The following is a 22,827-nucleotide window of genomic DNA, read 5'->3' as shown; positions in this document are numbered from 1 at the left end:
TGTGTTTTACTTGCATATATGTCTGTGTACCACATGTATCCCTGGTGCTTGTGGCATCAAGAATAGGGTATTAGATTTTTATGGACCTGGAGTTTGACAGTTGTGAGTCACCATGTCAGTACTAGGAATTTAACTTGGGACCTCTGGAAAAACAGCTAGTGCTCTTAACTGTAGAGCCATCTCTCTTGCCCCCATAAATCTTTTTTTAATTATTTCTTTTATTAGATATTTTTATTTACATTTCAGTTTCCCCTCCAGAAACCCGCTCTCCCATTTCTCCTTCCCCTGTTTCTGTAAGGGTACTCCCCTACCCTGACATAAAGCTGCATTGGGACGTGAAGCCTTGACAGAACCAAGGGCCTCTCCTTCCACTGATGCTGTACAAGGCCATCCTCTGCTACATATGCGGCTGGAGCCCTAGATCTATCTCTGTGTACTCTTAGGATGGTGGTTTAGTCCCTGAGAGCTCTGGGGGGTCTGGTTGATTGATGTTGTTTTTCCTACCCCTTAAGCTCCTTCAGTCCTTTCTATAACTCCTCCATTAGGGACCTCATGCTCAGTTCAGTGGCTGGTTGTGAGCATCCGCCTCTGTATTTGTTAGGCTCTGGCAGAGCCTCTCAGCAGACAGCTATATCAGGCTCCCATAAATCTTAAAATGAAAAAGAAAAAGAAAAAAATCCAAAAAGTTAAAAGTTATAATTACACCATGATGTGAAAACCACTATTGAAATTTTAACGTTTTTAATGGTTTATGTTTCTATGTAAATTAATACAATTTTAGTACAATTTTATTCATATATATTATACTATATATTATTTTTTTGAGACAGGCTTTCTTTTTGTAGGCCTGGCTGTCATGGAACTAGACCAGGCTGGCCTTAAACTCAGAGCTCCACCTACTTCCCAAGCACTGGAAGTAAAGGTGTGTGCCACCACTACTTGGCATAGTCTTCTATTTATTTTCACCGAACAGTACATGTCACTAAGTTTTTGCAGTTTTCTATTTTAAAAATAAATAAAATTCCATCAGTTAAATGATTCAATTTTTTTTTACTCAATCCACTATAATGGGATACTTTTCAGTTTTTTTACCAATGTAATACTGTGCTACAACATCCATGCCTTTATATATTTGAGAAGTATTAGAAGTATTATGGGCTGATCTGTATTTTTTAGTCTTTTTAATTGTATTTAAAATATTTCTTCAGATTTTTGATATATTTGTCCAAATATCTCTAGAGAAATTTATGTATAAAAACAATGAATTTCATTATATCCTTGTCTTAGAGTTTTACTGTTGTGAACAGACACCATGATGAAGGCAACACTTATAAGGACAGCATTTAATTGGAGCTGGCTTACAAATTCAGAGGTTTGGTCCATTATCATCAAGGCAGAAACATGGCAGCATCAAGGCAGAAACATGGCAGCATCCAGGCAGGCCTGGTGCAGGAAGAGCTGAGAGTTCCACATCTTCATCTGAAGGCTGCTAATAGAATACTGGCTTCCAGGCAGCTAGGATGAGGGTTACTTAAAGCCCATGGCCACAGTGACACATCTACTCCAACAAGGCCACACCTACTGCTATAGGGCTACACCTTCTAATAGTGCCACTCCCAGAGCCACAAACCATTATAACCCTACCAGTGCTAAGAGTTATCTTCAAGAACATTTTTTTCTTTACTTGACTGATTACACCTGAGATCGGGATTTTTCATGCGTTTCTTTCTGGCATGGGTTTATAAAATTGTATGTAAGGAACTGATTTTTCTTTCACAGAGCTAAACGAACAAAGATGTTGTTGGAGCTAAATAGGCAGAAGGAAGAAGAAGACCTCAGATTAAGATTGCAACTTCAAAAACAGAGAGCCATGAGGCTTTCCCGAGAGTCACGCTTGAGTATGCTTGAAATAATTCATCCAGGTGAGTAAGAATGTTATAATTTCTTAAACCAGGTTTTCTGATTACCTGGTAATTTCTTTTTGTTCTTTTTTTTGAACCTTTTGCCTTTTCTCTTTTTTCTTTCCCTAGAGAAATCATACTAAAGCGCTACATTTTAAAAGTTACAGGTTTTCTGATTCATACCTATAATTTTAAATATATTTTTTTACTTTGAGATATATGTGTTAAACATAAATGTTTATAATTAACGATAATGGCCAATAACATAAAAGAAAATCTTGAAAGGACTCCAGTCTGTCATCTGACCTTCATCCACTCCCTAGTATAAAATCTGTGACATCTTCTTACATTTGTGACAAATGAAGCTGAATTATTAATTAATAAGAACATGCTATGGCGGTGTATCTATGTGTACATGTTCATCTGTGTGCATGTGTAGTGGACATACATATGTGTATATGGCTAGAGGTCAACGTAAGATATCTTCCACTATAGTTCTCTCATTGACCCTTGTAACTCAGTCAGTGATTGACTAGTCTAGCTGACCATCAAACTGTCAGGTCTGCTTGACTCTTTCCTGTCCCTCAGTACTGGAGTTACAGCCATGTGCCACCATGCCAAGATGTTTACATAGGTTTAGGAATCCAAGCTCTGGTTCTCACACTTGCACAGTAACCACTTTATCAACTTAGCTATCTATGTCCTAGAGTTTTTTGTTTTGTTTTGTGTTGTTTTTTGACAGGATCTCAGAGAGCCTGGGCGGCTTCAATATATAGCTAAAGATGATCTTGAACTTACACCCTCCTGCTTCTACTTCCCAAGTGCTTGGATTACAAATGTAGGCCACTGCTTTTGACTTTGTGCCTTGCTGCGGATTGAACCCAGAGCCTCATGCATGCTAGCAAGTGCTCTTAGCAACTGAGCAGCGTGACTAGCCCTTCATAGGTTCAGTCAACTTCCCTTTTTATTACTCATTCCCAAGAACATTCACTGGTTCTCTCCCACCTTTTACTTTAAATATTTTTTCCAGAATTTGTCCTTTTCCAATTATTCTCACGTTGTCCTGCTTGATGTGTCCCATCCAGATCTATACTGTCAGGTATCAGCAGAGTGCTTAGCCCTCTCATACCTAGCTTTTCATTCTACTTTCTCTCCTAAGCAGCACTAAGCATTCCTAACTAGCACTGCCCAATAACACACTTTATGTTACCATTTTAAAGTTCTGTCTATATCAACCAGTACAGCAGCAATAGCTAGAGGTAGTGATTGAGTATTTAAAATGCTGTTGCACTTGAGGACTTTTGAATGTTTAATTTTACCTTATTTAAATCTACTTAGTAGCCACATGTATCTAATGGCTGCTGCTGTGACTGTCTTTCCTGTTGGATAGTTTTCTTTGTCATCAACAGATGTTTCCAAAACTGAAGTCTTATTCCCAAATTTCCTCTCCATTGGTTCCCCATTTCATGTAATGGCATCAAAAATCTGTTCAGTTTCATTCAACATCCTTGCTTTTTCTTTGTCACTCTTGTATATCAAGTCAGCCATTAAATCCAAAACTAATTAGTTTTTTTAGTACTCTCTCTAAGATACCTTCTTTGTATTAACCACTGGTATTGTGTCCTACAGCTTTGTTCTTTCATTTAACTACTGTGAGCCCTGAGCTTTATGCTCACCAACTCCAAAGTCAGGGCAAGTTTATTTGGGTGAACAATCAGAGAGAAGTTTGAAAACACACTGAAGATTAAAGCACACATAAAAACATTTTTTCCACCTTCCCTGGTCATCCCAAATGCTTTCCTGCATGGATTCATGATTTTTTTTTTTGTCAGACTCTTTTGGTATTAGCCTTTTATCCCTTTTCTCAATACTCTGGGACAAAAATATTATGAGTCCTTTTTGGAAAGAAACTGCATATTCTAGGAAAGCTTTACTTTCTACAATCTTAGAACTATTATAAAATGAAGGATATTGGCAAATTAATGAAAGGTATTGAAAAATACTTTTTTAAAAAAACCTGCAAAGTCATTATTACTACTGTTGTCCTAGTATCAGACCTTGAGAAAACATAGAGTATGTTATAATAATGTCTGTCATCTCTTCAGGTCAAGTGGAGAAATACAATAGGGAAATAGAAGAGAAATCTGCATTGACTATCCAGAAACATTGGAGAGGGTACAGGGAAAGGAAGAATTTTCGCCAACAGAGGCCATCTCTCACAGAGTATAAAGCAGCTGTCACACTTCAGAGAGCAGTGAGTCTGCTGTAGCATACACAGCTCTACATAAGGAGGCAAACAAGTGTTCAAAATTGACTTTGCTGTTTACCAAATATAAGTCTGTGATCAAGCCCTTTCGCTTTTCTGAGCTTATTTCTCTAAAATAAGAACCTAGGACTGATGTACAGCTTATTGGTTGAGTACCTCCCTAGCATGTGCAAGACCCTAAGCTCAATCTCTAGCAGCCTAAATTCAAACAAACAAACAAACAAAAAACGGTAATAACAACACTTATTTGCCTCTGCTCAAGCTGATTTAGACACTAAGTCCAAGTACTGCCTTAAAATGTTATATCATTTACTAGATTGCAACCTTATTATTGTTGCTTGTTTTTCTCTCCTATTGGACTGCAAGTTCCTCAAGGATGGGGAACTAAGCCTTTTATACTGGTGTCAGCTCTTAATAAGTTTAATATGAGTGGATATTCTGTCTTTTATATTTCATTGTGTACATCAGAATCAGATGACATACATGAGGACTCTAAAGTCTGCAAATTGCATAGTCCTATGCAAATGTATATTTTCTTTGATTCTTTTAAGATAATCAAGTTACAGGAAAAGTACTAGCTATAATTAGAACATATAATTAGAACTCTTGAATTGTAGAATGGTATTATATGGTAGTATTCCTAGAGATTATGTATAGTAAGTTATATTATCTTAGAAAAGCATAGCACAGGGCTTCTTTTTTACTTAGTAACCTTTTCTGTCTAATACCTACTTCTCTTATACATCATTAGGCCTCTATTAAGATTTCAAGTCTGGGGCTGGAGAGATGGCTCAGCGGTTAAGAGCACTGACTGCTCTTCCAGAGGTCCTGAGTTCAATTCCCAGCAACCACGTGGTGGCTCACAACCATCTGTAATGGGATCTGATGCCCTCTTCTGCTGTGTCTGAAGACAGCTACAATGTACTCTTATACATGAAATAAATAAAGTAAATCTTTAAAAAAAAAGATTTCAAGTCTGAAAGCATGTAGCTTAATCACCTTTTCCGTAGGTTTTACTGCTAATTCTCATTTCTTACCATGATAAATTTTGAGCACTCAGTGTGGGTTAACATTTATAAGGATGTTTTAATTTTTTAAATTTTATGTAAGCATGTGTGTCTATCTGTGTGGGTGTGTGCACTTGAGTGCTAATGCCCCCGATGCCGGAAGCATCACAGTGTCAGGTAGTTGTGAGCCAGGGGTGCTGAGAACTAAACCTAGGGTTTCCTGCAAGAGCAGTTTGCAGTCTTAACTGCTCAGTTGTCTTTCCATCCCTATGAAGATATTTCTAAACCATCAAAAACCAGTAGAATAAATACTAGGGAAATGTGAAGAATGATTTGTCTCTTCCTCCTCCCTTATGTTATATATATGTAACAAACCTGATATTTACCCTAAGCTAAAGAGAGTAACCCAAGGCAACTCGAGGATAGCTCATTTATATCGGGGTTGGAGGTGCTTTTTTGTTTGAAAGAGAAATTTGACTTCTTTGTGATAACTGCCCAACCAGATTGATTTGTGGGAACATACACACACACACACACACACACACACACACACACACACACACAGATAGATATCTAGATATATATCTATAGATATATGTAGCGCATGTATATATTCTCATTACTATGTTCATATTGCCTATATTGAAATGCTAATGTTTTACATATAGTATCTTAGGACTTCTGCAGCTGTGATAAAGATATTCCAGTAACATCACTGAGGGAGGGAAGTCAGGGCAGGAACTTGGAGGCAGGAATTAGAGCAGAGGGTATAGAGGAATGCTGCTTCCTGGCTTAATGCTCAGCCTGCTTTGTTTTTTATAGCACCCACTAGCCCAGGAGTTGCACCACCCATATTGAGCTGGTCCTGATCACATCAATGATCAATCAAGAAAATGTTCTATAGGCTTCCCACACACCTTTCTGCTAGGGGCATTTTTTCAATTGAGGTTTCTTTTTCCAAAATAACTTTAGCTTTTGTCAAGTTGACATAAAAACTAGCTAGCACGTATATTTTATATAACTCAGTAGATATAAAATATTTTATATTTTACAGTATAGCTATGTGAAATTTAAAGTAACTGGAACTTGTGATCTGTATTATATTTCTATAGCAATTTTCATTTAGTGGTTTGTTAAAGAAAGAAGGGGGGGGGAGAGAGAGAGAGAGAGAGAGAGAGAGAGGCAGACAGACAGACAGAGACAGACAGACAGGCCAAACATTATAACACAGCCTCTAAAGACAGAGACCAGAGAATCCCATGATTGCTAAGCTTGAAACCAAGTCCTAGTTAACACACCAAGTTCTCATTTCAAAGGAAGAGGGAAAGGAGGAAATAATTCATCAGCTTCATTAAAAGTAAATACAAAGTAATAATGTTATCCTTTACATTTATTTATCTCTTAATGAACAATTGTTCTTTCAGGTACTTGGCAACAAAAGAAAAGTTAAACCATTATCTCCCTTCTGTTTCTTTCTTACTTTGTACAGAAGCCTCCCCCTCTTAAGACAGGGTCTCACTGTGCATCCCAGCTTGCTGACCTTAAGCTTAAATTATCTTTTCTTGCCCCTCACTACTAATATTAGATTGTACTATCATACCTAATTGAGGCAGTATATTTTTTTAGTTGATAAAAGTAGAAGGAAAAAAATCCAAATGATATGTCGTAGATTATATCTTTAATCCAGGCACAAGAGATTGAATCAGGATCTCAAATTCAAGGTCAGCCTAGACTACATAGCAAGTTCCAGGCGTTTCCAGGCTAAGTAGCAGACATGCCCCAAATAAAGGGACACTGCAAACACCTCGGTAATTAGACCCTTTATTCTCATAGACAAATTAAGAGTTCTTGGTAACGAATGTTGCAATGTTAGAATTAAATTTGAATTTTGCTTTTGAATGTTTTTCGAAGTTTCCTCCTTTTTTCACCTTTTACAAAAGCAGCAGCAATAGCTTAGAAAGAGAGTTGGTCTCTGGATCCAGAAGGGTAGCTTGACTATAGAATACAAATACACAATGTTATACACTCATCCATCACTTAGCAGCCATAAAAAGAATTAGCAAAACAAACCATTGAAATTTTTAAAAGCCAAAAACAATGGCTGAGAATAATAAAATGACAAAGTAAATAAGAAAGATAAGAGAAAACTATAGAGGGAGTTTTTCTGATTGAGGATGAAAGAGAAGAGGAGATACAAAAAAAGAATCTCCAACCAGAAGATTGGAAGGAAGAATCTCTGCTTTGCAGGGCAAGCCCCATACTAAAACTGAGTAGTAAGGGACATTTTAACATTCAAGGCATTCACCCAACCCCCTTTCTCTCACCTTTCCGGCTTGTGACTGCAGATAGTAGAGTGGAAGCATATTCTTTGGGAAATCTGACTATAAATAAAGTTTACTAACATTGAAGTAGCCAAACAAAACAACTTGGTTCATTAGTCCTGTGCTGAAATGCATAGCCAATGAGTCCTATATAGCAGCTCAGCATGTCTAAATAGCTTTTTAGTGCTCGGCCATATCAGCCAAAGGCAAGTCTCAGTGAACATGAGGAAAACTGCTTGGCAGAGAATTTACTACTTAGGGATGTACCTCAGAGAGTAGAGCACTGGACCAGCCCATGTGAGGTCCTACATTCAGTCCCTGATAGTGGGGGAAAAACAAACAAACAAACAACGCCGTCAACACATTTAGATATCGTAGGAATTAGAAAATAACATTTGTTTTTGATCTATCATTTCTTCAGATAAAAGACTACATGATACAAAATCAACATGGTTTTTTTTTTTTTTTTTTTTTTTGTTCTTTTTTTCGGAGCTGGGGACCGAACCCAGGGCCTTGCGCTTCCTAGGTAAGCGCTCTACCACTGAGCTAAATCCCCAGCCCCCAAAATCAACATGTTTAAAAGGGAAAGATGGGGTCAGGGAGGGAAGAAGACCTGGGTTGAATAGTTAAAATTTATTAGAAAGCAGGATAAAAGAAAATATCCATTGGGGAAATCAAATACATAAACATTTAACATAAAGAACAGAAAACACAAAGGAGAAGAAACCAAAAAAAAACTTCCAGAACTGCAGCATTGATAAATGTCCAACACAGTAACAAACATTTCACATTTATGTGAAATACATTGGGAGCAAAGAACTTAGCAGCAGCACTGGAACTGAAGAAATCTTGAGCTAAAACTGTGACATGTCTGAGATAAATGATTTCCAATTTAAATTATGCGCTCACCAAAAAGAAAGTTAAAAAAAAAGACTAAAGACACTTTTATATCACAGAAGCTTTTAAGCCAGTGGGAAAACAAAGAAGTTAGGCAGCTGAAATTCAAGAAGTACAGGGAGAAATAAAATGAGAAACTAAGGTACAGAGATCACATGATGAGCTTTGTGCCAGGTGGAAAGAACAGATAGGTTAGAAACCCCCAGAAAATGTATGTGCTACAGTACCTGATATATCAATATCTTGACAATTAGAAGTAGAACATAGTCAGAACTAAGTATGTAGAAAATCAAGTACATGGAAAACAGTGTTAATTTCAGAGAAAATATGCAAGGAAGGAAAAGTAATTATAATATGTGCTTCAGAATGAATAATGCCTGCCATTGTTGTGTGTGTAATACCAGCACTAGGGAGCTGACACAGCAGAATGACAGGTTTGAGACTAATATAACCTATATAATAAAACTCTGTCCTCCCCCCAGAAAATAAAACTACCTCACCTTCATGTAATAATCATTATGTGAATATTATTTTTACTGAAATTATGACATTAATTATATACGGTGGACTGTACATGGGAGTGTATGCAGTAAAAAGGAACTAAATTCCTATTTCTGTTCAAGAAAATCAATAGATAATATGCTTAATCTGTGAGAATAATCATAGAAACCTACTGATGAAGCTCAGTTGAAGGGGAAAAAAAGTTAAAGTTGTTGCTTTTGGGATTTGTAAAACTCACCCTTTAAACAGTAGAATTAAACTAACCAACGTTTTCTGGAAAGGAGCAGATAAAGAAATATTTTTGGCTTTGCAAACTATGTAGTCTGTAATAGCTACTTAGCAGTTGAAACACAAAAGCAGCTGTAGGTGAGTTAGACTGACAGTACTTAAGCAAGTATAGTTATATGCCAATAACAATTTGTAGACATTTGAGTTTTGGCTTACACATACTTTTACAAGTCACAAAATAAAGCTTCCTTTAAAAGTTTTAGCTATGTAAAGTGAAATAAACAAGTCTTTACTATACAGAAGCAACCTACTATTTTTGCTTTTAAAACAGTATATAATCTTGGTGAAAATAAAAACATGGGAGAAAAATGAAGAATTGCAGGAATAATTTCATATTTGTGCCAAAATTATATACCTCTATTATGAAAGACTTGAGAAAGGACATTCAGAAAATTTGCTTTTATTAGTAGACTCATAGCTTGAAATTTTTAAATGTTTTATCATTCCTAAGCCTTTTCTTAAATACTGTCTTTTATATTTGCAATACTGTAAAACATGTAAAATTAGGGTCCTTGTTTTTTTTATTGGCATAGAGCATGTCCTATGGAAACCTTTGGTTTGCCCAGAATCATAGAGTTTATGAGGAATTAGAATTGAAACTAGAACTCAATGCTTATTTCCTTTATATACTCATTTCTTCCTGCAAACATAATGGGTGCTTCATATGAATTCAGAGACTATGGCAGCACTCAGAGGACCTATACATGTTCAAGCAAGATGACATCCCAGCACTGAGAGTGGAAAGTAAACATGGGCCCCATCCCTAACCAAGGAATTAGTTGGAATTGATACCTGCTGACAAAGAGAAAACCACTGAGTGTCACTGGATATATCAGCCATACTCCAAGAGAGACCCCATGCCCACGAGTTACTGACCAATACAAAATTCCATATGTCTTTGTTTTGTTTTGTTTTGTTTTGTTTGGACACTTTTCTAACTGGTTTTTCTTTTTTCTTTTTTTTTTTTTCTTTTTTTTTTTTTTTTTCCAGAGCTGGGGACCGAACCCAGAGCCTTGTGCTCGCTAGGCAAGCGCTCTACCGCTGAGCTAAATCCCCAACCCTTACTGGTTTTTTGGTTTTGGTTTTGGTTTTTATCTTTTGAGAGAGAAATAATGAGAACATGAAGTTAGGTAGAGAGCTGGAAAGAATCTAGGAAGAGTTGGGAAGGGAAAACAAAATTTTTAAAAATTTTTAATAAGATATATATTTTGTCTAAATGTAAAAAGCCCCAGGTTGGATGCCTAGCACCACATATAGTTTATGCCAGGATTCAGCAGGCGGAAACAGGAGACCAGATGGGGTTATCTTTGGCTCCTTGTTAATTCAAGGCTTGCCTAAACTATGTGAAGCTTGGCAAACCAAAAACCCCAGTAATAGAAATATTTAGGTATATTCTTTTGTTTTAGTGTTTTTATTGCTACAAAACACCATGGCCAAAAAGCGAGTTGGGAAGGAAAGGGTTTATTTATTTGACTTAACTTCCATGTCATAATTCATCACTAGAGGAAATCAGAACAGGAATTCCTGCAGAGCTGGCACCTAGAGGTCGGAGCTGATGCAGAGCACATGGAGGGATGCTGCTCACTGGTTTGTTCAGCCTGCTGTCTTATAGAACCCAGGACCAGTAGCCCAGGGATGGCACAACCCACAGTGGGCGAGGCTCTCCCCCATTGATCACTGGTTGGGAAAGTATCCTTCAGCTGGATCTCTTGGAGACACTTCCTCAACTGTGGCACCTTTCTCTGTGATGACTCCATCTTGTGTCAGGTTGACACAAAAAGCAGCCAGTGCAGCTGACCCCTTGTCAACTTGACACATAAACAAATCACTTTTAAGCTACAACCCTTACTTTCTTGTTCATCCCCAAGATCTAAATAACTGTAAAAGCTCCACAGCCTTTACAAACCAAACACATTTAAATTTCAGTTCCTTTAAAGTATCCAATCTCATGAAAACAATCCATGTCTTTTACAGTTCAAACTCTCTTAACTGTGAGCTCCAGTAAAAGACTTACTTCAAGAGAGAAAAAAATTAAATCAGGGCAAAATCAAGCTCTAAGAGCTATCCAATCCATGGGATCCACCCATGCTCTTCTGGACTTGAGTCAGTCCTCCTCCAAAGTGCTTGGGTCACTTTTCCAGCCCTGCCCTCTGTAGCACGTAGTTTGTTTTCTAGGCTTTGGCTGCCTCCACTGCTGCTGCTGTCCTTTTGTGATCATCCCAGGGTACTGGCATGGCCAAAATACTGGGGTCATTTGCTTCAACTTGACTGCACTCTCAGAAATAGAGTCTCATAGGCTTTTGTAGCACCTAGCCCCAACTTCTCACCATGTCAATCCTGGGCCTTCAACTGCTACTGCACTGTACCTTCAACCAATGGCCTCTCCTGGCCTCTCAGAATACCAAACTTCAACTTCTCTCCCTGACTCTTCATGTCTTTAAAACCAGTACTACCTAGGCAACTCTTATACAGTACCAAGTCCAGCTGCCAACATGAGGTTCAACCTTGGCTATCTCTGGAACACAGCTTCTTTGTGCTCCCAGAAAAGACTTCCCAGAAGACTCCACCTCAGTGATGCTGGTCTCTTCTTAATCACGCTAATGTCTTAGCTCTGGCTCACCAGCATCAGTTGTCCCAGTCATGAAAGGTTTCACGTCAGTAGTTCTGGTATCTTGTTAATCACAGCTGATTGTTCAGCTCCAGCAAACCAGAATCTTAAATCAAAATAACAACAGCCCTGAGAAGAGTCTTTAATCTTCCCTCTGAACTTTCACAAACCAGGACTCTACCTTCTGCACTGCTCTCAACATTTTTATCTTCCAAGCTCCTATAGAACATCCGAATGAGGTCTCAACACTCATTATCTTTTCTAGTATCAAAGTCCTTCCACAATCTTCCCCAAAACACAGTCAGGTCTGTCACAGCAATACCCCAGTATGCTGGTACCAACTTGTCTTAGTTAGGGTTCCTGTTGCTGCAACAAAATACTGTGACCAAAAAGCAAGTGGAGAGGAAAGTGCTTATTTGGCTCACCCTTCCAGATCATAATCTATCATTTGGAGGAAGTCAGAACAGGAACTCAAGTAGGACAGGAACCTGGAAGCAGGAAGGAGGACGTGGAGGGGTGCTGCTTACTGGCTTGGTTCCCCTGACTTGCTCAGTTTACCGTCTTGTAGAACCTAAGACCACCAGCCCAGGGATGGCACCACACACAATGGGTTTGGGCCCTTCCCCATTGATCACTAGTTGAGAAAATGCCCTTCAGCTGGATCTCATGAAGGCATTTCCTCAACTGAGGCTTCTTTCTCTGTGATGACTCTTAGCTTGTATCAACTTGACACACAAAACCAGCAAGTTCACCTTTTGAAAAGATTAAAAGTAGATAGTACCATGGTGGGAAAGTAATGTATGCTTATAGAAACCAGACTTCAACTGGTAGAGGTATTAAGTATATTTGCAACTTACCGGTATTTTTTACTTAAATGGATTTATTTGCACATAGCCTTATTAGAAGTAGAGGTGGATCTATATTGTTAAAAATTATTATATTTATTTGTTTTTAAGATTTATTTATTTATTATATATAAGTACACTGTAGCTGTCTTCAGACACACCAGAAGAGGGCATCAGATCTTATTACAGATGGTTGTGAGCCACCATGTGGTTGCTGGGATTTGAACTCAAGACCTCTGAAAGAGCAGTCAGTGCTCTTAACCACTGAGCCATCTCTACAGCCCCATTACATTTCCTTATTTTGTCACAGTCTCATTCCCCTCCTCATGCATACTCAGAGTTGCCTAATGTAACCTTGCTGTTACTGACTTAGGTTATAAGGAAAAGAGTTCTAGTAAGGGAACAGATTCAAAAGCTCTTCTTTTTTTTCCCTCTACCTCATTCCAGGTTCTTAAATTCCTAGCAAAGTGCCGTAAGAAAAAGAAACTCTTTGCCTCTTGGCATGGACTCCAAGAACTCACTGATGCACGCCGAGTTGAACTGAAGCAACAAGTGGATGACTATGTCAAAAGACATCCGGTATATAGGTTTCTGTGCTGAAATACATGTTACATTAATCCATTGCATGGTCTTTTCCACCAAAGTAGTATCCCATATGTAGATTCACATTGAATATTGGATACAAGTTCCTTAGATTTAGTAGACTTGAGCTCTTCTTACAGTTATAGGATCAAAAGGTATAATTGGTGGTAAGTGGGGACTCAGCTTAAAAATTGGTTATTTCCTGTACTGTGCCAACAAAACTTGTGTGTTGCTTCTTTTTTAATACTAGTGTAAAATCTTGTCTGTTTTGAATATTTTAATAAGAATATAAATTGTCAACCAATTGAGTATTCATTCTACCTCTTACACTCACTAGTTTAAACTCCTAAGACACAGTAAGATGTGAAATTTGATGCCCTGCCTCTTTGGTTTTAAAACTGTAATGCTGCTGACACCTTTGCACAGCAGAAACATCCATTTCTCCGTCTTGGTGTGAGCATAGTGATATGGGGTAGGTGCTGCCTGCTTCTTCCCTCTGTTTCTGACCTTACACTTCTGCACTTCTTTGAAGGACATTTCTGTCTGTCTTTAGAAGGACTTAACCATTCTTGTGATTATTTTTAATCAGTTGTATATCTGCCTACTCTTTTCTTTTATTCCCCATGTTTCTATACTTGTCAAATTTTATGGAAAAACTGACAGTTTATACATTTCAATCAGAATTCTTACTTTCAATTCTTTTTTTTTTTTTTTCGGAGCTGGGGACCGAACCCAGGGCCTTGTGCTTGCTAGGCAAGCGCTCTACCACTGAGCCAAATCCCCAACCCCCTTACTTTCCATTCTTAGTATGTTAAAGTACTGCTCACATTTCATTAGGATTGTGTTACTGCTGCCTGCATCTGAATTTGTTTCTTCCCTTCCTTCTTCCTTTCCCCTCCTCATACAAGCACACGTTTCTACAGTCTGAAGTCTGAGCCCAGAATGGTGATTTACATTGTTAATCCCAGCACTCAGGAGGCAAATACAGGCAGATGAGTTCGAGAACAGCCTGGGCTATAGAGCAAGGATACCTGGACTACACAGAGAAACCCTATCTCAAAAAGAAAAAAAAAAACTGTTAAAGGTTTGATATAGTAGTTTTTAGGTAATCCTACCACTCAACATTTTATTCTAACAGAGCCTGTCCTCCACAACATGTGAAGAAGAGTACAAACGTATCTGTGTCACACGGACCTGATAACCACTGGGACAGAGCAGTGATAGAAAGCAAACTGTATAACAAGGTTTAGTCCTATTGTAAAAGAGTTTTCTCATCATTGTTTAAATCTTTTTAAAATATCACTCACTCTTGTCATATGCACCACAAAATGATGGAGTGTTCAGCTTTGTGACATTTCTATTGTTGTAGGACTAAAGTAGCTATAGGTTATAGCAAAATGAATAGATGTGGTAGCACCTCAACTAAAATGTATGTATGTATGTATGTATGTATGTATGTATGTATGTATGTATGTATGGTCTAGGGGTCAGAAGACTACTTGTAGTCAGTCCTCTCTTTCCACCATGTAGGTTATAAACATCAAACTCAGATAGGTCATCAGGCTTGGCAGCACAAAGAGCCTTTACTCACTGAGCCATCTCACCACTGAAAACTATTTTCTAAAATAAGCTTTTGGTTTTAGTTTGCTGCTCTTTGTTTTAATAGTAATAATTTATATTATAGTCTTTATAGCATGCTAAAAAATAAAATATATGGAAAAAATAACATAAAAGCCAGAAGAGAAGAAATACATATATGGTTTAAATTCTTGTGTATAAATTAGTATAGTTTCATTCAGAATTAAGTTGATAAGTTAATGCTACATAATAGAAATCCTACAATGAACAGAAAGCAAAAAGTTACAAAGGAAATGAAACCAAGTTAAAAAAATATACTTAATTAATCAAAAAGAAAATAGGAAAGGGGGGAATGTATTTTAAAAAATAACAGGACTAATAGGAAAAATCAAGGTAATAGGCTGAAACATGATTATGTTACAGTAACTTTCCTCATTTAGGGTCTAGTTAAAAAAAAAACAGGCTTTCAGAGTAAAAACTAAAATCTGTGCAGGAAAGATGGCTCAGCAGTTATGAACACTTGCTGCTCTTGTAGAGGACCCATATTCAGTTCCCAGCACCAGCATCAGATGATTACAACTACCTTTAAGTTTAGTGTTAAGGGTCCAACACCCTCTCTTGGCCTCTCTGGGCACTGTACACACATGGTGCACATGGAAACATGTACGGTACACCCACATAACTTTTTTTTTTTTTATTAACTTGAGTATTTCTTATATACATTTCAAGTGTTATTCCCTTTCCCGGTTTCCGGGCAAACATCCCCCTCGCCCCTCCCTTTCCTTATGGGTGTTCCCCTCCCAACCCTCCCCCCATTGCCGCCCTCCCCCCATAGTCTAGTTCACTGGGGGTTCAGTCTTAGCAGGACCCAGGGCTTCCCCTTCCACTGGTGCTCTTACTAGGATATTCATTGCTACCTATGGGGTCAGAGTCCAGGGTCAGTCCATGTATAGTCTTTAGGTAGTGGCTTAGTCCCTGGAAGCTCTGGTTGCTTGACACATTGTTGTACTTTTGGGGTCTCGAGCCCCTTCAAACTCTTCCAGTTCTTTCTCTGATTCCTTCAACGGGGGCCTATTCTCAGTTCAGTGGTTTGCTGCTGGCATTCGCCTCTGTATTTGCTGTATTCTGGCTGTGTCTCTCAGGAGCAATCTACATCCGATTCCTGTAGGCCTGCACTTCTTTGCTTCGTCCATCTTCTCTAATTGGGTGGCTGTATATGTATGGGTCATATGTGGGGCAGGCTCTGAATGGGTGTTCCTTCAGTCTCTGTTTTAATCTTTGCCTCTCCCTTTCCTGCCAAGGGTATTCTTTTTCCTCATTTAAAGAAGGAGTGAAGCATTCACATTTTGATCATCCGTCTTGAGTTTCGTTTGTTCTAGGGATCTAGGGTAATTCAAGCATTTGGGCTAATAGCCACTTATCAATGAGTGCATACCATGTATGTCTTTCTGTGAATGGGTTAGCTCACTCAGGATGATATTTTCCAGTTCCAACCATTTGCCTACGAATTTCATAAACTCGTTGTTTTTGATAGCTGAGTAATATTCCATTGTGTAGATGTACCACATTTTCTGAATCCATTCCTCTGTTGAAGGGCATCTGGGTTCTTTCCAGTTTCTGGCTATTATAAATAAGGCTGCGATGAACATAGTGGAGCACGTGTCTCTTTTGTATGTTGAGGAATCTTTTGGGTATATGCCCAAGAGAGGTATAGTTGGATCCTCAGGCAGTTCAATGTCCAATTTTCTGAGGAACCTCCAGACTGATTTCCAGAATGGTTGTACCAGTCTGCAATCCCACCACCAATTGAGGAGTGTTCCTCTTTCTCCACATCCTCGCCAGCATCTGCTGTCACCTGAGTTTTTGATCTTAGCCATTCTCACTGGTGTGAGGTGAAATCTCACGGTTGTTTTGATTTGCATTTCCCTTATGACTAAAGATGTTGAACATTTCTTTAGGTGTTTCTCAGCCATTCGGCATTCCTCAGCTGTGAATTCTTTGTTTAGCTCTGAACCCCATTTTTTAATAGGGTTATTTGTCTCCCTGCGGTCTAACTTCTTGAGTTCTTTGTATATTTTGGATATAAGGCCTCTATCTGTTGTAGGATTGGTAAAGATCTTTTCCCAATCTGTTGGTTGCCGTTTTGTCCTAACCACAGTGTCCTTTGCCTTACAGAAGCTTTGCAGTTTTATGAGATCCCATTTGTCGATTCTTGATCTTAGAGCATAAGCCATTGGTGTTTTGTTCAGGAAATTTTTTCCAGTGCCCATGTGTTCCAGATGCTTCCCTAGTTTTTCTTCTATTAGTTTGAGTGTGTCTGGTTTGATGTGGAGGTCCTTGATCCACTTGGACTTAAGCTTTGTACAGGGTGATAAGGATGGATCGATCTGCATTCTTCTACATGTTGCCCTCCAGTTGAACCAGCACCATTTGCTGAAAATGCTATCTTTTTTCCATTGGATGGTTTTGGCTCCTTTGTCAAAAATCAAGTGACCATAGGTGTGTGCGTTCATTTCTGGGTCTTCAATTCTATTCCATTGGTCTATCTGTCTGTCTCTGTACCAATACCATGCAGTTTTTATCACTATTGCTCTGTAATACTGCTTGAGTTCAGGGATAGTGATTCCCCCTGACGTCCTTTTATTGTTGAGGATAGCTTTAGCTATCCTGGGTTTTTTGTTATTCCAGATGAATTTGCAAATTGTTTTGTCTAACTCTTTGAAGAATTGGATTGGTATTTTGATGGGGATTGCATTGAATCTGTAGATCGCTTTTGGTAAAATGGCCATTTTTACTATATTAATCCTGCCAATCCATGAGCATGGGACATCTTTCCATCTTCTGAGGTCTTCTTCAATTTCTTTCCTCAGAACTTCTTTCTTGAAGTTCTTATTGTACAGATCTTTTACTTGCTTGGTTAAAGTCACACCGAGGTACTTTATATTATTTGGGTCTATTATGAAGGGTGTCGTTTCCCTAATTTCTTTCTTGGCTTGTTTCTCTTTTGTATAGAGGAAGGCAACTGATTTATTTGAGTTAATTTTATACCCAGCCACTTTGCTGAAGTTGTTTATCAGCTTTAGTAGTTCTCTGGTGGAACTTTTGGGATCACTTAAATATACTATCATGTCATCTGCAAATAGTGATATTTTGACTTCTTCTTTTCCGATCTGTATCCCCTTGACCTCCTTTTGTTGTCTGATTGCTCTGGCTAGAACTTCAAGAACTATATTGAATAAGTAGGGAGAGAGTCGGCAGCCTTGTCTAGTCCCTGATTTTAGTGGGATTGCTTCAAGTTTCTCTCCATTTAGTTTAATGTTAGCAACTGGTTTGCTGTATATGGCTTTTACTATGTTTAGGTATGGGCCTTGAATTCCTATTCTTTCCAGGACTTTTATCATGAAGGGGTGTTGAATTTTGTCAAATGCTTTCTCAGCATCTAATGAAATGATCATGTGGTTCTGTTCTTTCAGTTTGTTTATATAATGGATCACATTGATGGTTTTCCGTATATTAAGCCATCCCTGCATGCCTGGGATGAAGCCTACTTGATCATGGTGGATGATTGTTTTGATGTGCTCTTGAATTCGGTTTGCCAGAATTTTATTGAGTATTTTTGCGTCGATATTCATAAGGGAAATTGGTCTGAAGTTCTCTTTCTTTGTTGTGTCTTTGTGTGGTTTAGGTATAAGAGTAATTGTGGCTTCGTAGAAGGAATTCGGTAGGGCTCCATCTGTTTCAATTTTGTGGAATAGTTTGGATAATATTGGTATGAGGTCTTCTATGAAGGTCTGATAGAATTCTGCACTAAACCCGTCTGGACCTGGGCTCTTTTTGGTTGGGAGACCTTTAATGACTGCTTCTATTTCCTTAGGAGTTATGGGGTTGTTTAACTGGTTTATCTGTTCCTGATTTAACTTCGATACCTGGTATCTGTCTAGGAAATTGTCCATTTCCTGAAGATTTTCAAATTTTGTTGAATATAGGTTTTTATAGTAAGATCTGATGATTTTTTGAATTTCCTCTGAATCTGTAGTTATGTCTCCCTTTTCATTTCTGATTTTGTTAATTTGGACGCACTCTCTGTGTCCTCTCGTTAGTCTGGCTAAGGGTTTATCTATCTTGTTGATTTTCTCAAAGAACCAACTTTTGGTTCTGTTGATTCTTTCTATGGTCCTTTTTGTTTCTACTTGGTTGATTTCAGCTCTGAGTTTGATTATTTCCTGCCTTCTACTCCTCCTGGGTGTATTTGCTTCTTTTTGTTCTAGAGCTTTTAGGTGTGCTGTCAAGCTGCTGACATATGCTCTTTCCTGTTTCTTTCTGCAGGCACTCAGCACTATGAGTTTTCCTCTTAGCACAGCTTTCATTGTGTCCCATAAGTTTGAGTATGTTGTATCTTCATTTTCATTAAATTCTAAAAATTTTTTAATTTCTTTCTTTATTTCTTCCTTGACCAGGTTATCATTGAGTAGAGCATTGTTCAATTTCCACATATATGTGGGCATTCTTCCTTGATTGATATTGAAGACCAGTTTTAGGCCGTGGTGGTCCGATAGCACGCATGGGATTATTTCTATCTTTCTGTACCTGTTGAGGCCCGTTTTTTGACCAATTATATGGTCAGTTTTGGAGAAAGTGCCATGAGGAGCTGAGAAGAAGGTATATCCTTTTGCTTTAGGATAGAATGTTCTATAAATATCCGTTAAGTCCATTTGGCTCATGACTTCTCTTAGTCTGTCGACATCACTGTTTAATTTCTGTTTCCATGATCTGTCCATTGATGAGAGTGGGGTGTTGAAATCTCCCACTATTATTGTGTGAGGTGCAATGTGTGTTTTGAGCTTTAGTAAGGTTTCTTTTACGTATGTAGGTGCCCTTGTATTTGGGGCATAGATATTTAGGATTGAGAGTTCATCTTGGTGGATTTTTCCTTTGATGAATATGAAGTGTCCTTCCTTATCTTTTTTGATGACTTTTAGTTGGAAATTGATTTTATTTGATATTAGAATGGCTACTCCAGCTTGCTTCTTCTGACCATTTGCTTGGAAAGTTGTTTTCCAGCCTTTCACTCTGAGGTAGTGTCTGTCTTTGTCTCTGAGGTGTGTTTCCTGTAGGCAGCAGAATGCAGGGTCCTCGTTGCGTATCCAGTTTGTTAATCTATGTCTTTTTATTGGGGAGTTGAGGCCATTGATATTGAGAGATATTAAGGAATAGTGATTATTGCTTCTCGTTATATTCATATTTGGATGTAAGGTTATGTTTGTGTGCTTTCATTCTCTTTGTTTTGTTGCCAAGACGATTAGTTTCTTGCTTCTTCTAGGGTATAGCTTGCCTCCTTATGTTGGGCTTTACCATTTATTATCCTTTGTAGTGCTGGATTTGTAGAAAGATATTGTGTAAATTTGGTTTTGTCATGGAATGTCTTGGTTTCTCCATCAATGTTAATTGAGAGTTTTGCTGGATACAGTAACCTGGGCTGGCATTTGTGTTCTCTTAGGGTCTGTATGACATCAGTCCAGGATCTTCTGGCCTTCATAGTTTCTGGCGAGAAGTCTGGTGTGATTCTGATAGGTCTGCCTTTATATGTTACCTGACCTTTTTCCCTTACTGCTTTTAATATTCTTTCTTTATTTTGTGCGTTTGGTGTTTTGACAATTATGTGACGGGAGGTGTTTCTTTTCTGGTCCAATCTATTTGGAGTTCTGTAGGCTTCTTGTATGTCTATGGGTATCTCTTTTTTTAGGTTAGGGAAGTTTTCTTCTATGATTTTGTTGGAGATATTTACTGGTCCTTTGAGCTGGGAGTCTTCACTCTCTTCTATACCTATTATCCTTAGGTTTGATCTTCTCATTGAGTCCTGGATTTCCTGTATGTTTTGGACCAGTAGCTTTTTCCGCTTTACATTATCCTTGACAGTTGAGTCAATGATCTCTATGGAATCTTCTGCTCCTGAGATTCTCTCTTCCATCTCTTGTATTCTGTTGGTGAAGCTTGTATCTACAGCTCCTTGTCTCTTCTTTTGGTTTTCTATATCCAGGGCTGTTTCCCTGTGTTCTTTCTTGATTGCTTCTATTTCCATCCTCAATTCCTTCAACTGTTTGATTGTGTTTTCCTGGAATTCTTTCAGGGATTTTTGTGTCTCCTCTCTATGGGCTTCTGCTTGTTTATTTATGTTTTCCTGGAATTCTTTCAGGCATTTTTGCGATTCCTCTCTGTAGGCTTCTACTTGTTCTCTAAGGGAGTTCTTCACGTCTTTCTTGAAGTCCTCCAGCATCATGATCAAAAATGATTTTGAAACTAGATCTTGCTTTTCTGGTGTGTTTGGATATTCCATGTTTGTTTTGATGGGAGAATTGGGCTCTGATGGTGCCATGTAGTCTTGGTTTCTGTTGCTTGGGTTCCTGCGCTTGCCTCTCGCCATCAGATTATCTCTAGTGTTACTTTGTTCTGCTATTTCTGACAGTGGCTAGACTGTCCTATAAGCCTGTGTGTCAGGAGTGCTATAGACCTGTTTTCCTCTCTTTCAGTCAGTTATGGGGACAGAGTGTTCTGCTTTCGGGCGTGTAGTTTTTCCTCTCTACAGGTCTTCAGCTGTTCCTGTGGGCCTGTGTCTTGAGTTCACCAGGCAGCTTTCTTGCAGCAGAAAATTTGGTCTTACCTGTGGTCCTGAGGCTCAAGTTCGCTCGTGGGGTGCTGCCCAGGGGCTCTCTGCAGCGGCAGCAACCAGGAAGACCTGTGTCGCCCCTTCCGGGAGCTTCAGTGCACCAGGGTTCCAGATGGTCTTTGGCTTTTTCCTCTGGCGTCCGAGATGTGTGTGCAGGGAGCAGTCTCTTCTGGTTTCCCAGGCTTGTCTGCCTCTCTGAAGGTTTAGCTCTCCCTCCCACTCCCACATAACTTTTAAAAGTAAGGCTTGGTTATATATTAATTAGAAAACATGTTTTTTTAAGATGGAAAATAAAATGAAACAGAATACTGTCACAAAGTGTCATTTAATCAACAGAACATAAAATTTCTAAAGCTTTTTGTACCCAATAACATACATTCATAACATTGTGAATGAGCCTTGAAAGAATGTTAAGTGCAATAAGCCAGATGTAAAGGACAAATACTGTGTGGGTCCACTTGTCCAAGTTGGATGGAGCCATCAACCAATAGAAACAGAAAACAGAATCATGGTTACAGGAGCTAAGCACATACATTTCCTAGAGGTTCATGTAATTAATTAGTACAATAGAAAATTAAAGGAATTACATACCTATTAATAGAAAAGCTGAACTTCAACCCCAATTCCATATCATGTACAAAATTTAACTTAAAATGTATCAAATCTAGTGAAATACATGTCCTAAAACTATACGACTTGTAGAAGAAAATATGATAGAAAATTGTGGGGGTTGGGGATTTAGCTCAGTGGGGTTTGGGGATTTAGCTCAGTGGGGGTTGGGGATTTAGTTCAGTGGTAGAGCACTTGCTTAGCAAGCGCAAGGCCCTGGGTTTGGTCCCCAGCTCCGAAAAAAAGAAAAAAGAAAAAAAAATTGTGACATTTAGTCAGTGATTTTCAAATATCGCAGAAACCAAAAAAGAAAATTGATGGACTTCAAAATTTAAAACATGTGCTCTTCAGAACTGTTAAGATAATGAAAATAGAAATCAAAGGTTAGAAAAATATCTTGTTATTCATTTTCTACATACTAATCCATATAAAGAATTTTTTAAAACTGAACAGTAGGAAAACACATGATCTATTTTTTTAATGGCCTAAAGACTTGAAAAGACAGTTCAATACATGTAGCAAACACATGAAAAGGTGCATCAGCATCCATTAGAGAAAATAATGATTAAAACCACAGTAAGGTGATCTACACCCATTGGAATGCCTAGATTTTTAAAGACTAAAACACTGAGTGTTGTCAAGCAAATAGAAGATCTGTGACTGCTCAGATCTCATAAGAATGTAAAAATAATTTGATAGTTTACTAACCATATTATCAGGATGGAGATATCTCAGAGCTTAAGAGTGCTTACTGCCCTTT

At 38.3% G+C, this 22,827-nt stretch overlaps 1 protein-coding gene across 13 annotated transcripts in view; it reads left to right on the top strand.

The window, feature by feature from the left end:
* Iqcb1 (IQ motif containing B1) overlaps window positions 1-22,827 on the top strand; it is a 54,502-nt gene that overhangs the window by 27,882 nt on the left and 3,793 nt on the right. For 7 of the 13 annotated variants that reach the window (XM_087576225.1, NM_001437764.1, NM_001437765.1 and 4 more), the window contains exons 11-13: window positions 1,780-1,922; window positions 4,007-4,155; window positions 13,082-13,213. In XM_087576225.1, the coding sequence (XP_087432351.1) occupies window positions 1,780-1,922; window positions 4,007-4,155; window positions 13,082-13,213 (424 nt within the window). Of the gene's footprint in view, window positions 1-1,779; window positions 1,923-4,006; window positions 4,156-4,918; window positions 5,134-13,081; window positions 13,214-22,827 lie in introns of those variants that run through there. The other 6 variants (XM_087576227.1, NM_001437769.1, NM_001437768.1 and 3 more) reach the window with 1 other exon arrangement.

This window comes from Rattus norvegicus, chromosome 11, assembly GCF_021556685.1.
Source record: "Rattus norvegicus strain SHRSP/BbbUtx chromosome 11, alternate assembly SHRSP_T2T, whole genome shotgun sequence".
NCBI lineage: Eukaryota > Metazoa > Chordata > Mammalia > Rodentia > Muridae > Rattus > Rattus norvegicus.
This window is presented reverse-complemented; position numbering and strand designations above follow the sequence as displayed.